The sequence below is a fragment of the Python bivittatus genome, unplaced genomic scaffold (genome assembly GCF_059951505.1).
Source record: "Python bivittatus isolate LINGU-HERP-01145 unplaced genomic scaffold, Pbiv_v1 ctg000850_np1212, whole genome shotgun sequence".
Taxonomy (NCBI): domain Eukaryota; kingdom Metazoa; phylum Chordata; class Lepidosauria; order Squamata; family Pythonidae; genus Python; species Python bivittatus.
The window spans coordinates 65,821,046-65,836,527 of NW_028277112.1; the positions used below are offsets into that span (position 1 = coordinate 65,821,046).

The 15,482-nt window shown below is 41.0% G+C and overlaps 1 protein-coding gene across 8 annotated transcripts in view; it reads right to left on the minus strand.

Moving 5' to 3' along the window:
- Positions 1-15,482, minus strand: part of FRMPD1 (FERM and PDZ domain containing 1) — a 76,558-nt gene that overhangs the window by 41,127 nt on the left and 19,949 nt on the right. For all 8 annotated transcript variants that reach the window (XM_025172815.2, XM_025172786.2, XM_025172811.2 and 5 more), the window contains exons 2-3: positions 11,003-11,140; positions 1,692-1,781 (exon numbers count right to left, since the gene is read on the minus strand). In XM_025172815.2, coding sequence (XP_025028583.1) covers positions 1,692-1,777 — 86 coding nt within the window. In that variant the 5' untranslated portion in view covers positions 1,778-1,781; positions 11,003-11,140. The remainder of the gene's footprint in view (positions 1-1,691; positions 1,782-11,002; positions 11,141-15,482) is intronic.

Below are 15,482 nucleotides of genomic sequence, written 5' to 3' on the forward strand. Positions count from 1 at the left end.
CTGTCATTCCCTGCAATGCGCATCTGGCAAAAGATCATTAAAGTAGGTGCATTCCAGACCACAGGGTGACACTCAGTTCTCGCAGGTTGCCAGAGTGGTAAGTCTAAAACCGAGCTATTTCTTCCATGCGAAAGTTTTGTTCCACCCTGAATGAACTAAGAACATTGGCCAGACATGAAAAAAAGTGTTCTAACCTGTTCCATGCGACAGGGGTGCCCAAAGCGGGGTCAAAAAAAGTTGAGATGGCGGTCACAACCCTGCAGTCAAAACCCTGCCCCTTTTTATGTGCACTGTGATGTGTGAGTAAGTTGTGACATGCGGGACACATGATGCATGTGTGAGTTTCCTCTACAGAGAAAATGTCATCCTGCCACCTGACTTTCCCATACTTGCTAAGCGACGTGACCCATAGACCACTTTTAAGACATGGTGGAGGGCAGGCAGATATTAACAAAAGCTGCAAGAATGGCAATTGCAACCTCCCCAACATCTGGAGAAGCTGGGAAGGAAAGACTGATACACAGAGACTCATGACTGGGTTTTGAATAGAAATATGACCTGGAAAGCAAATCTTGATGGGAGAATCTGGCAATTTTCACACTGCCTCCAGTGCATATTGTCCAAATGGGGCTTTGTCAGAAGAAACTCAACAGCAAGAGCAAGCTACTGGTGGCCTGCAAGCTTTTCTTTTACAGCTCCCCCACCTGGCCCCTTCTCAAGATCGCCCATTAATCTTTTGACAATGGCAGAGTTTTCCACTGACATTCAGTCAAATCAAATCAAATCAAATCAAATCAAATCAAATCAATCAAATCAAATCAAATCAAATCAAATCAAATCAAATCAAATCAAATCAAATCAAATCAAATCAAATCAAATCGGCATATTCAGCCTCTACAAACCCTGGACCCGCTTGGCTAAAAACAAAAAGGTGGGGAAATGCAGCCCCAAATTCTATCCTGTCCCCTCTGAAGATGCAATCACTTCACCACCCTGCCCTTTTCAGTTCTTGCTGCCAGAAAACAAATAAATGAATAAAAATGTAGCTGCAAAATGGGGGTCAGGAACTCTCCATGATGGATGCTCAAGCCCTGCCTAATAAATTTGCCACAATAGTTGGTTAGCGAGGATGTCAATCATCCTAACTCTAAATTTCCCCCTCCCCTCCAGCTTAAATCAGTGTACAGCTTTGCTTTGCCATTTCACAGCAGATTGCTGTGAAACAATACTACAAATATCATTTATTTCTGTTTTATTTTACTCCTTTGGCTTTAATTATTGTAATACTGACATCCCACCCTACATCTGTAGCTAAGGGCCAAGACTCTGACCTGGGACCAGAAGCCAATGCCAAAACTGATACATTTTCTCTGAACCTCAGCCTAGAGAGAGCATAGTGATATTCCACAATAGTTGTAGTCTTGGGACTACCTCCAGGAGTAATCATATACAGAGGACATAGTAACAGTCCAAAAATTTGCTGCTTTACTTGACCTGGGAGAGATGAGAAGGACCAGCCTAAGCAACATAAGCCTTCTTCACTGCAAAACTGTCCGCTGAGTTTTGGGTGGCAAGACCAAATCCAAGTAAATCTTTAGATTATGCAACTAAGAAGCTACTTAATGACATCTCACACACAATGGAAGCACTCTGCTGTTCCATCTAATAATACATTACGTTAAAATACATACCTGCCTGAATGATCCCGTGATCGACGCAGCCATTTTGCTACCACCTGCTCTACCCTGCGTGCTTTGCGTGTTTCTAAATCTTCCATTTACCTATGGTGGGGAAAAAGATTTTTTTAAAATTTATATATTAAATTTATTCAGTTTTCTGCCCAACTCCCAGCGACTATCCTCCTCCTCCTCTTCCTCAAACCAGGAGCTCTCCAATTTATATGGCTGGATAAGATTCCCTCCAAATACTCATGTTTAAATTACTTAGAAAAGCCACATCCAAAATACGATTAAAGGACATTATTTATTAGAAATAACAGTACAATTATAGAGTCATGTACTAGAAGAGAGTCCTTTTGAGTTAATACTCTCAGATAAGTGCATACAGCATTGCAGCCTAAATATGTGTGTTTTTTCTTAATTCAGAAAGCCAAAAGATGGGTGAAATTGTTATTAATTTATTAAAATTTATTTTTTTAAATTTTATTAGACATGTCTCTTCATCAAGACAGTGCAGATATCTTATAAGTACCTTTGTAACTATTTTACAACGCAGATAACAAGCTTCAAATTCTGTTTAAGATGTTTAAAATATGGGTATAGGGGAGGGACTGGGGCAGAGGCAGGGGGGACAAATCTTTTCTAAGAATGATCTTGGGTTAAAGAGCATTATAGCTAGAAAGCATGGGGACTGAACTGCAGTCTTTATATCAGCCTTCCCTAATCTGGTACCATCCATATGTGTTGAACTTCAACTTTCATAAATTCTCAGCCAGCATGACATTTGCACAAAAATTTCTGAAAATTCTGTGTGTGTGTGTGTGTCTGTGTGTGAGATCCATCACACAAGGAGGATACTATGTTGGAGAAAATTCATGGATTAATGAAGAGCATGGAAGCCACCTGAGATTGGGTCTGGCTATATGTCTATTAATTCAGTCTTACTGACTAGAAAAACCTCTTCAGGGTCTCATGCAGAAAAGGGTTTTTCCCCCCCAACTTCGACCTAATTCTGTTTTGACTTGGAGTATTTAAGCCTTGGTCAGGGAACTGCATGCACACAGAGCATGTGCTTTGCTACTGCTTGGTGCTCCACTGTTCCCTTGGCAGGAGCAACACATCTCTTGGAAAAGCTCATGGGATTATTATACAGTGCTTCTCTCATGCAAACTACTTGCAAGTTAATGTTTATCAGCTGGATATCCTTTGGTTCAGATCTTACTTCTATGTGCTTTCTTTGCCTGGTCTTAGGGCGTGGATAGATGGCATCCACTTGTGGTTTTGTTAAACCCCTGTACAAATAGGCAGGAACATCCTGGAGTCAATTATCTCCTATTAATCAAAGATTCCTTTTAATACAAAACTCTCAAAGAGCTTTGGAGTGTACAGTCCACCTTCTGCCTTTCCCTGCTTTACAAGAATATTTAAAAGTGAGATAATGCATGTACGTAGAGCCAACTTGGTCTAGTGGTTAAGGTGCTAGGCTGGAAGTGAGGACACTTTTCCTTAGCCAGTTATATGACTTTGGGCTAGTTACTCTTTCTCAGCCATATGAAGAAGGCAATGGTAAACCACTTCCAAAACTACAGTTTTACTAACAAAACTGCATGGACTTGTCCATTAGTCACTGGGAGTCAAGACTTACTCTCCCTTCCCCAGTATGTATCACTATATAATGACTAAGTGTGTAAGAGCACTGATGAGAAAGATAGGAATATGTATTGCTTAATTGAGAATTTCTGGTTAAAGACCATACAGATCTCTTTAACTCATTATCTTTTCTATCCTATTTTCACATTTGTTTTATGTTATTTATTACTATTTAATATATTTATATGGTTACAATAGCTTATTATTATCTTATTGGGGAAAATGGTCACAAATTCCCATAATGCAATCCTTAGCAGTGAGGCCAAGTTTCTTGCAACATTGCAATAAGCCAGACAACATTAATAATGTCAGCCAAGTAACGTCAGGCAACAACAGAAGAAATATATATCTATCTACATATAACTTTAGCCATAGAAAGGCAGCTATTCAAGATTAAATTGCCATCTTGTGGTAGAGGATAAATTTGTACCCAATCAATGATTTTTATATTGTACACATAGAAAACTCAAAAGCCACAACTCTTCTACCCATTTTAGATGATATTTTATGGAGCAAGATATCCTTCTAAGTACTTTGGAGTTCCATCAGCCAACGAAGGCAGATGAGCAAAGTGGTCCCCAAAACTGTAATGCATACACTAGAAGGAATACCAATCCAGAAGGGTTATGGCAATGAAGACACCATCTATAACAGAGAGGCATTTTATGGAACCAGCCAATATATTCCACTGAAATAGTAAAAATGACAACTGTTCTAGATCAATGTTGCATCAGACTGCTGTTAAGAGCTGCTATCTAACATCCTCTGAGTGTAATTCTTCTAAGAATAGTTTAAGCCTGTCCAGGAGTCACAACCCTTCAATCTCAGGCTTCAAACCTGGGATGGGCTATGGTATCACATCTGAAATCAACCCAGAAATAGTTGTTCCCTCTTCTTCTGGAAGAAGGTAGTCTTCTGAGTTCACCGTGTATGCTACCACACAGCTCCTTTAAGTTCCCGGCAAGTTCCTTTTTGGCTCTAGCAAACAGCCAGAGTTTAATAACAAGTTTAAAACTACTAATTGGACATTTGTGCGGAAGTTTATGAAAGTGGAAAGTTTTAGAAGAACAGGAACACAATGGCAAATGATTGTGGGATAAAATGTCTGTTCTCTTTCTCCATAAATATTATATACCCTGAATCTCTTTCAGGAAGAGGTGAATACACTCTTTCTAGAATGTTTCCAAAAGAGAACAAATTCTGCAATGCAGGGTCAATGCAGATCTCTCTGTCTCTGTCTCTGTCTCTCCCTCTCCCCTCCCCCAATCCAGGACATAATGTATTGGAAACAAAACCCAGTTGTTGCTTTGGAAACTAATTAGAGAAGTTGGCTGAATGGAGGATAGTTTAAAAATGCTAGTCATGACCTTACCCAAAAAAGAGCTGTCATTAAGGAAGGAGAAAAGACAATATTCAAGTCTGTATCACAGAGTTCAGTTCACTAAGACATTATTTTCTAAAATCCCATTGAAGTAAATGGGGTGGTTTGCCACATTTTCACTCAGCGAGTCATCATGAACCAAGACGGACTCCACTGAAGGAATAGTGGCAATGCCTCTAAGATAACCTTTATTCACTAGGTGTTCTCCAAACCTGTGAGACTACAGCTCCCATAATCCTCCTGCCAGTGCTGCCAATGGCTGCTTTAGATCATATGAGATCTAAAACACATCATCATTTCTAACGACTGATATTCTTTAATAGAAATCCTGGTTCTGTCCTTTTACCATTTGGAACAAGGGTAAGTGTGAAAGACAGAGTCCTTCAATGAAATGCAATGGTATCCATGGTTTCATTTGGGGCTCTTTTTGAGGCACACCATATCAATGAGATTATTGAAAGAATACCAATCCAGTGAGATTACTGAAATAAATAAAAATGCATTCTACAATAGAGTTCATGTATTTTATGGAACCAGTCCTGACAGATTAGCTTCTATCTGTTATTGTACAGTCAAACGAAGTATGTATCATTTGTAAGGCTTGTGATGACAATTTGTTTTAGTTGTGTACTGCCACTCTGGTATTTTAATAACTCTGAGCTGATTTTAGTAATTAACCCCCCTCCCTTTAGAATATTGTTTTATTTCATCAATAAAATATATTTGTTTACAATGAAAGTTCATCACACCAATAAGGGCCCATTTAGAAGATGAAGAGAAACATGATGGCTAAAGATATAAATCATATGAACATAACCATTAGTATGCCTAACCAAAGATGCTGTTACTGAGCACAGGAAACTCATGACATATCTCCAAGGCATTTTATACTGAATGGAATTTCGGGACACAGAGCAACTGTACCAACATCCTTATTTCTAGGTTTCTCGGTGACAGCAGAAAATCAAACCACCAGGCAGTGGGAAACCTATGCAAATCAAAGTAGAAAAATCCAGCAGGCTGAACTGATTTTGGGGACTTGCCCTAGACCTTTCCAGTCATTCCCCTCCTGATGTAGTCCCAACAGATGGGAAAGAAAGCAAGGCTGAACTTGTCATTTGTGACACTGAAATCACATTGCCTGTTGGCTGCAGCCCTGACGTACTGCATGGTTCAATGACATGGAAATCACTCAATATCAGTAGCTGGGAAGATGACACCTGATCTTCCTGTTTGGACACCAAGCCTATGGGCTGTTTGCTTTTGCTGTGAAATTATAACCAGTATATTTTTTTGACTTATTATTTCATGAGGCATCTAGCCTGTTGTGTTCTGATTGGAGCTTTATTTTGTGATGAACTTTAACATGCTCTGCCTTTCAACCAAAGCATGCACTCAAGGCCACTTAATAAGAATAAAGCTATTTTTTCCCTACATATACACAGTATCACTGAAAAGTACCCACCTAATTCAATAGCCAAAGTAGCTTATCTATCAGTGAGAAACAGCACCAGCGAAGGCAGCCTTTGAGCAAGTAAGAGATCAGTACACAAGCAAAAAAGTCACCCAAGCATTTGGAAAGAATATGTTCAAGAATATTTGGCAATCAGTTGGGCTGTATAACAGGCGATGCTTTCAAAACAAAGACCCAAGCTAAAGGACATTGAACAGAGACCTGTTCAAACCAGAGCTTTCTCCCACATGGTGATTAGATTGTTGTCTGTGTTTTTTCTCTAATTTTATTGCTGACACTCTCCCACATGCTACGTCCAAACATTACACAGGTTAACCATGAGACATCTGTTGCCGGAACCATGGAGTGATTGCTCTTTCAAACACAGCTTTATATCTGCCTTTAGGGTTGATGACATTCTCTTAGGGATGGCAGAAAGGTAAAGATACCTTTGGGAGTTGAGCATCCTGCCCATGCAGTTTTTCTTGGCAACAGTAGGTATAGTTTATCCTTGCGTTCTTCTGGGCTGTTTTTCAACTTCCGTATCTTACTTACACCTCTGGTATTCTTTGATGCTCTCATGCCAGTAAAGGAATTTAGAACTGGCCTTGGGAAGATATGAGTGAGCCATTAAGGAGGGATTTTGAAAAGAGACTTCCCAATCTTGAGATAGAGGGAAGTATGAGAAGGAAATTCAAAACAATCCTGCCTTGATTTTGTTCATTATAAGATGGGACCAAGAGAAACTTGGACAGGCTTTTAAGGTTTTGATATTCCACCTGACTACAACAAAGAGCATTCTTGGATTCTTTGCTGTGTCTGTTCCTTGACTTGGCCTACCTTGGAAAGACTGAACCAGGGCTAACCCTGCTAGCTTCCAAACACTGACAAGGTCAGCTGGGTGCGGATAGGCTGGGTAAAATCCCAAAGAAGGAACCAGAACTGAAGCATTACCTATCAAATGCATGTTCAGGGTGAAATAATAGTGAATGCCCTTTCTACACTTCTCTAGTGTTGCTGAACAATTCTATTTTGGCTGGAGATTAAGAGGCTATGAGGTTTATCAACTGTTTTCAAGGAGCATGTAACACCACTGTTCCCAGACTGGTTGTCTTAAAGCTGTGATAAGGAGGCCACATGTCTATTAATGGTATATGTGTATGGGCACCAGCTTTTTCCTGGGAGAAGTCCCAGGAAAGGTTGGCACTACTGGCACCTTTCAAAGCCAGACCAGGGACCATCCCAGAATTCAAATCTGGAGCAGGGCATGGCGTTCAGTCACTGGAGCTTCTGAAACACGCAGAAGGTGCATAATGTAGTTGAATAGGCAAGTACAGGATGCCAAGCTCTTGGGGGTATTTAAACCAAGCCTGTTAAACACAAAAGCTGTTCTGTACACTCCCATTTCCTTCTCTATCTGTAAAAAGTTGTGAGCAGTGTTCGGCAGAGAGATTATTCTGTACTTTGTTTCTTCTAGTGCTTATATCAGTTTGATTAAAGACAATCTGTGTTAAAATTTTGAGGAAAGAATTGAAGTGAAATCCTTATTGCCGGAGTCTGGTATTCTTACATTTATTCAATTGCAAACTGGCCCAACATTGTGCATCTCCTATCATTCATCCTACAATTATCTCTCCTGCAGTCTGCAGCTTTCCGGGCTTCCCATACTCAGTTAAGTCTCGATGGAAGACAAGATGAGACAGTTTTTACTACTGTATTACCACTGAGGGGCCCTTGATAAATTTGTCCAAGAATCTTTTGTTCCCCAGGAGAAATTCAGAAAAAAGGATCAATTTCTTTGCCTGCAAATTTGGGGGAGAATGTGAATAGGCCATTTGAGCTGGGAGAGGCCTCATTAAAAATCACCAAACGTAATGATGAGGCTGTATCTTAGCCCCAGATTTCAGTGTTTTCAGATCAACTTCCAGAAGCCTCAGTAGTTTCATAATTGGCTGAAGACTTCATTTCCATGCTGATATTGCAGAGCCAACTGCATGATATCTAAACAAGAGGAGGAGGAGGTGGCAGAATGGCAAGCTGGGACGAGTTCCTGCCTGCTTCTTGAAACATGAAATTAGAATCCTTCTAGCTGGAGATCTATTAGGTAGGAGAGACTAAACAGCTCACTAAAACCACCTTTCAGTGGATCTGTTTGATTGCAAGAGCTTTAGTGTGGCATGGAATACATAGCTCAAGCACTAATACATACACACACTCACTCACTCACTGTGCTGAGTGCAAACAACACCCTTCCAAAGAGCAGCTGCAGAATGTTTTGGAAAGAAGCAAGTGAGAAATGGGCAGTGAATATCTCTGTACAACTTCTATCTTAGAGGAGAAGATAACACTTGGATGACTTTATTGCCATAAGTATGACAGTTGACTATTTTCTAGGCTTTCTTCAGGTTGTTGGGTCGAACATTTCACATCTCAAAACAGCAGGCTGAAAGAGCCGACTGCTATAGTGGGGAATTCCTGGATGCACAGGGCAAGGGGTTGGGTTAGATGATCTCCAAGGTCCCTTTCCACTCAACCCTATATTGATGGTATTGTGCAGAATCTAACATTAAAACCTTTCTAGCTCTCTGTTGGTCTAGCTTCTCTTTGTATTTTGGGAGGCAGGTTGGTACATTTCTGAACAAAGCAATGAATCTCAGACTCCCAATATCTTTACTTTCTAACAATGCCTAGGGGACATATATGTCTACCACTTTGGTTATATTGCTATGTAATTCTTGAATATCTGATATTTATGTATTTATTTATATTGATTTGTATGGCCACCCATCTCACTAATGCAACGCTGGGCTGCTAACAAAGATTAAAAAATAAAACATGAATACAATATAAAAAAATACCAAGACCAGCTAAAACACAAAGTGCCTGCTGAAGACACCATACACAACGATGTGAGTTTAATTAGTCTCCTGACTGAATCTGAATCTTTGAACGGAATTGGGTTGTCGATTTCAGGTCAAATTAATTGCCTATGAATTATTTGATGGCATTTTACCCATGCACAGAAAAGCTTTTGTCTGAATCTACTTTGCAAGTGCACCAACACAGTTGGCCATGGGCTGAGTTTTGCAACTGACTGATAGAAAGAAACGGATGTTCACATTGGGTGAATCTGGGAAGCAGATGCTGCCGCACAGATCCTCATTGTCTGTCAGGGTGCTCTTTCTCTCCTGCTTAATTGGGAGATCTGAGAACAAGCTTCTATTACAAAAGGACTGTAAGGCTGTTGTGTGCTTTCTCTGCTATGATTCTTTAGATAGATAGCCATTCATTTCTCACACTGAACTACCGGCAAGTTGTATGGGCAGTCTGCTCTATTTTCAAAGAATTCCACTAAGTGATGGATGAGAATGTTATGGTTTCTTCCAGCACAACATGCAAAGTTCTTCTTAATGTTGACAGAAAGAACACAAGGTTTTTGGTTTGTGTTTTTTAAAAAAAGCAAAGTAAAAGAAAGCAAAACTGATGGTGGTGTTGAGCCAGATAGAAAGCTTTGGAGAGTTACCTCTCCAAAAATCTAAATGTGAATGTTGGTGTTTTCAGTCAGACTGGGGGAGCCAAATGAGTGTTGCCCTGCCCTGCCCTGCCCTGCCCTTCTCCTCCCCTCTTCCCCCCTTCTTCATCATGAAGACTCATCTTTAACAGCTACATGGCAGGCAAGAGTAACACAATTTTTTTTCCTGTTGCGCACAGCCATGTCATCTGAACCTTGGTCTTGAATGGGACAAAATTAACAAATGGTACAGACAAAATCCTTGAGATAAAGACAGATTTATCCATGCCTAATCTCATCAATCAAGCACATTTCAGAGAAATGAGGTAAGAGATAACATTCCAATGTAGAAAACGCATTTATATTCCAGTAAAAAGAGAAAATGGCTTAGCTCCTTTGAGATGTTTCTTAGGCCAAAGTTAGATTACAGCACACAATCCTAGCAAATTGCTGAATCAAGTGCGTTCTCCTGCAGTGAGAGCTCAGCATTTCAGAGAATATTGATCATTCTACTGTGATCTTTCCAAAGCTCTTGTGGTTAAAAGATAGAATAGCTTTGGCTTGTTTGTTTTTCTCCCCCAGGACAAAGCTGCTTAAAGTCCTAGCAGCACAATGTTGCTGCACGAATAGCTATTCGTAAGCTCAGGTTCCTTTCCTCTAACAGAAAATGTGAATGTCCCAGTCAACTAGAATGAGAGTCAGAAGGTGCAGACTGGTTGACAGATCAAAATCTCTGTACACCTGGAGGGGGCAGGTATACAAAGAAAGCGAGAAGGACACGGCCAAACATTCATCTTCCCAAGAAGAGTTATACAAAAATAGATGCAGGGCACTTCCAGAAGAACAGAGTAGCAGCGACAGCTAAATGCCATACAGTAATGAAAGTAGGGCTACCAGATCTGGGGTGCATGACCACTACAAGGCACAAGTATTACAGCATAATATACCTCTTTGCTGCCCAGCGGTTGTCCAGATTTTTGCAGCCCAGATCTGGTACCCCTAATTGGATCTGGTGGTGGTGGTGGAGAGGAAGAGAACGGGCCATTCTTTGCCACCCCTGAAATACAGTTTCCCAGACTCTGTGGGGAGGAGTGAGTGAACAATGCTGCTCCAATTGTATACTTAATCATATAGGTCTGCTCCCAACATACCTATATAATTGCTTCTCGGTCGTCTGAAACCTGTATGGATAAGCACATCCAATAAATCTTAGTAATCTCCAAAGACACAACTGGGGTTGTGGAAAAAACAAGTTTGCAATTAAAGCTAGAGGAGAAAAAAGGAGTAGGAAACAAATATATTGATTCCAACCATTTGCCAAGACTTACGTGTTTGTTCTTAAAGTCAGCTTTAAGCCAGCCAAGCCACTCATATGCTTTGCATTTTAGGAACTCCCAGTTCAGTTTATAGCTCTGGGCGCCACCTGTTGCTTAACAGAGGAGACATCAGCCCATGTGCCTTTCAACCTGTGGAGAAAGATAAGCACAAAGTGAGGATTCAGGCAGGATTTTCCAGTAGTGCATAGTTTGAGGATGATTCCTTCCATCTGTGCTTTGTGAATTTGGCTATTTCTGTAAGGCAGGACGGGGCAGCTATGACAACATAATAAATACCTTGCCACATAAGCTTCCTATTTCTAAGTGGCCATTAGCACCTCTGGAAGTTCACAAGCAGGACATGAAACAGATCTTTCCATCTCCAGCATTTGGTATCTGAAAGTCTATCCACTCTGGACCTCAAGATTCCATGTAGCAATGGTGGCCAGTAATCACTGAATGTGTCTGTGAATTTCTTCAAAGCCAGTTTAATAATCATCAGTATTCCTCTTGAGGCAAACAGCAAGTTCCTTTAGATAAGAATGGTGTCCTGTTGGTAGGTTCTTCTATTTGGTACCACTCCAGACATAAGCGATGAATCCCTGATATTTAATTCTATTCTACTTATGAAACTCCTCATAGTTGCTTTCTCCCTCTACTTTATCTTTTATTTTTCTTGTTGCAAGGAAATTCTTCTACCCCTTGACCAGAAGTTATCAATGAAGTAGGAGAACCAGGCATACAGGCATTACTGGAGAAAGAGAACTTTATAATTAGCTATGATCCAAAGCTCAGAGAGAAGAACTCGATGTGCTGCTAGAAGATCCAATCTTAAGGACCTTCTAAAGGACAGGCCTAATGTCTAAAACCATAAAGTTCTGGGTGAAAACCAGTGTCTCCCCTCCTCATTCACAATATAAGAAAAATAAAGAAAAATATGGATAGCGTCAATCATTTCTGCTTGGAAGTCCTTATCTTTAACCCCAAATAAATGGTGGTTACTTTAGCAGGCAGAAGGTTATGACACTTGTTTTCTACAGCTGAGTCTTAACAGCACTGAAGCCACATTTCATGTCTGATCTTGGCTTTTTGATGAACTGGAGCAGTACACTGACAATGAGGGGTGACAGACTCTCTTTTATCCCCCTTGCTCCTTGATGGGAGACCTTTGATGATTTCAACCTCTACTGTAACTCACCAACAGCTCTGAAATCAAAAACGAAGGCCAAGATATTCCAATCACTACCCTTGTCAAAAGATAAATTGAGGAAACTCTCCCCTGCCTGCACTAACACGACATAAGTTTTGGTGTGATACACCATCAGTCACCTGCCAAAGCTATTGATTCTAGTTGGAAAGATGCATTTAGCTGGCTCATTATGCTTCCAAATGCTTCCAGATACAGGTCTCCTGCTGCTTCCAGTTAATTACATTGTGTAATTATTGTGTAATAATTGTGTAATTCCGTCTTTTTCTCCTTAACTGTTTTTGGGGAAAGGGGGAGGAGGCAGTAGAGGTGTGGAAAACTAAGGAAGTTAACAATTGGAAAATAGTGTCATCTGGATTCCTACAGAATGCAGATGTGCAAATGTGGTAGAATTATTCTAGAGTAAAAATTTGCAGGGAATGAATATATGGGTACCACAGCTTCAGCCAGGAGTGATGCATCTATTTATTTGCAAGGATTTATATAGCAACCAGTCCACAAGACTCTGGTGGTTCACAAGTTAAATATATATATATATATGCAACTTAACACCAGCAGAATAAAGATAGCAGCCACAAACCAACCATCAACCAGACAACTAAGAATCAATCGCTAAACATTCACAGAAACAGGACTGCTTTAATGACTCTAAAGACAGCCAGTAAGGAGCCTGCCTGATGCATCTCTGGAGATAAATTGTTTCACAGCCTCATGCCAAGGAGAAAAATTGCCTTCAGGTCCATGCCCTTTGATCTCTTGTGATGGCAACCCTAAGCAACCACATCTCTCCTGGTGCCCTGGAGTCAAGACATATAGAGCTACAGTATGTAGGTAATAGCCAGCACTGGGCCTGGAAACTCACCGGTGGCCAATACAGTAACCAGATAATTGGTGCTAAACTACAATGGCAACTCTCATCTCTGAATATCCTGGTGTAATGGAATATGGGAATGACCTTGGGAGATGGGAGGAAGAGATCCTGCCTAGGGAACGATCAGATAAGAGGGAGTGTAGCCCACAACTGCATAATGGGAAGAGAAGGAAACTCAGAAAGGAACCTCCCTAACTTGTCAGGCGGTAAAAGAGATGGCAGAAGATTTGTACTTTCAGACTTGCAGGATTCTATTAACGTAGCCTTACAATAAAGTAGAGTTAGCTCATCTGATTGTGTTTCCTGTCTGGTCTACCTGGGAAGGCTGATACCTGACTGCCTCATTTTGCACCAGCTAACTTCACAGGTTGTCTTCAAAGGCAGCCCCATACAGAGTATGCTATAGTAGTTTAGATGTGTGGGTAATGAGACCATAAGTGATCATCACAACGGCTTCATGGTCCAGGTATGGCTGCAATGCTACCAGCCCAATGTGGGTAAAGGTCCCTCTGGCCCTGGCTTCCATCTTCTGCTCCACCTAGAGATGTGAGCCGAGAAGAAACCCTAGGTTGTAGACAGGGTGATCCGATCCAGAACAATCATCAGGACCAGCTAAAACATGAAGTGGCTGCTGAGCCCCATACACAACAATGTGGAGCACTTTCAGTTGAAGGTATATGCAAGATAACGCCCCTGATGACCAAATAATGTTGTGGACTGGGGTCTTTCAATTGGCCAAATTCTCAATTCTTGCTTCTATGGATGGGAAGCTTCTGTTTCAAGGTCATATGCCACTAAGTAAAGCAAAAATAAACAGCCTAGTGCTTTGCTGATAGCTGGCCTGTTTATCAATCAATCAAAGCTGATCTACTGCTAACTAACTTGGGTCAATTTCACTCCTGTTCCCTTTATGCACACTACTGTACCAGAGGGAAGAATTGCACATAAAGGAATGTTCTACAGGGGAATGATCTATAAAACACAATTGTTTGAATCAACGTTAGGGGTACTCCATACTAGAATCAGAAGGGTTGTGATGTGCAAATATTGGTCTGAAAAGAAACAAAATCCAAGCAAAAACCAATGCCATGATGTTGGGCTCCTCAAATTAATACCTGCTTTCATGAGAAATAGTTTTCTCCCAAAACGTGAAAAAACCATTTTCCTGCTATATCAGGCTCTTGATCTCTCTTCAGAAACAAATAATCCTTAAAAGCCAGAGCTTGCAAAACAGTTCTAAAGGGGAAAAAAAATTCTAAAAGTGCAGCTGGCAAGCTTAAAAGCTTTTGTTCAAGAGATGCACTGCCTGCAATAATTATCATCCAAAGGCACATGGTGCTCTTCCATCAACTCTAGGACATGAACTATAAGAACTGTGAAATCCCATTTGAGCTGATCCCTTGCATTAGCCACGCCAGTTGTTAGAAACTCATCACTTATCATTTGGAAAGCAACGTGAGGCAACCCAGCTGCAACCAGGAGGTTCTTGGCTTCCAAAGTCATCTTTCCATTGAAACGCAAAAACAGGGCAGGCAGTCGCAGAACGGTCAAAGAGTTTGTGACTGCTAAATCACACACATTTCTGATGAAGTGTGTGATCACCAATCCAAAGCACACAAAGCCTGGTTTACTTTGCATCACAACTCTGGAGGGATCTCGGACGAATGCTCCAGTTGCAACAGAGAAAGCAGGAACCCCACTTCTGGAATCCCAGCCCTCATGTCTCCCACCTGCCAGTTCAGTGAAGCAGGGCAAGCATTTATGACTTATGGTCAAATCTGCCTGTTACTGTTTGCTATGGAAGATGAGTTAAACTAGCTGTTGATTTCACTGAAGGCAAAGGAATAGGAAGTATTCATAGTCACCTCTTTCAGTAGCAATGATCCTCATTTATTTCCTCTGAAGATGAGACTGTGAAAGACCATCTCAGTCTTGTCTTCCTGATAAGAGTTACTTCTTGTTCATATCCTTGCTCCTGTCCTACAACAACCTCCCCCAAACTGGTACGCTCCAGAGATATTGAACTACACCTCCCATAATTCCCAAATTCCCATATCCTGTAGCCCTGCTAAGCTACATGAGTTGTAGCTCTGCATTGGTAGATGCTGTCTGGCTAGGGAAGGTTGCAGGGTTTAAAATATTCCCCCAGGGAACTCTGTGATTCCCACTGATGCTCTGGAATTGAGTATCTTAGGGAGACCAATCTCCCTGAGGTTGCCCTCGCAGATCAGTGCCTTCTAGTCAACATCCGTGAGGCCACATGACAAAAGAGATCATGAAGACATCTTCCCAGGTCATGAGCGGCACTAGTCAGATATGAGCAGTTTGAATATTTCCCTAAATCTTCTCTGACCCACACTGCAGGCATGCTGGAGTAACTTTGTAAGCTAGTTGACACAGATATCTGAAGTTTC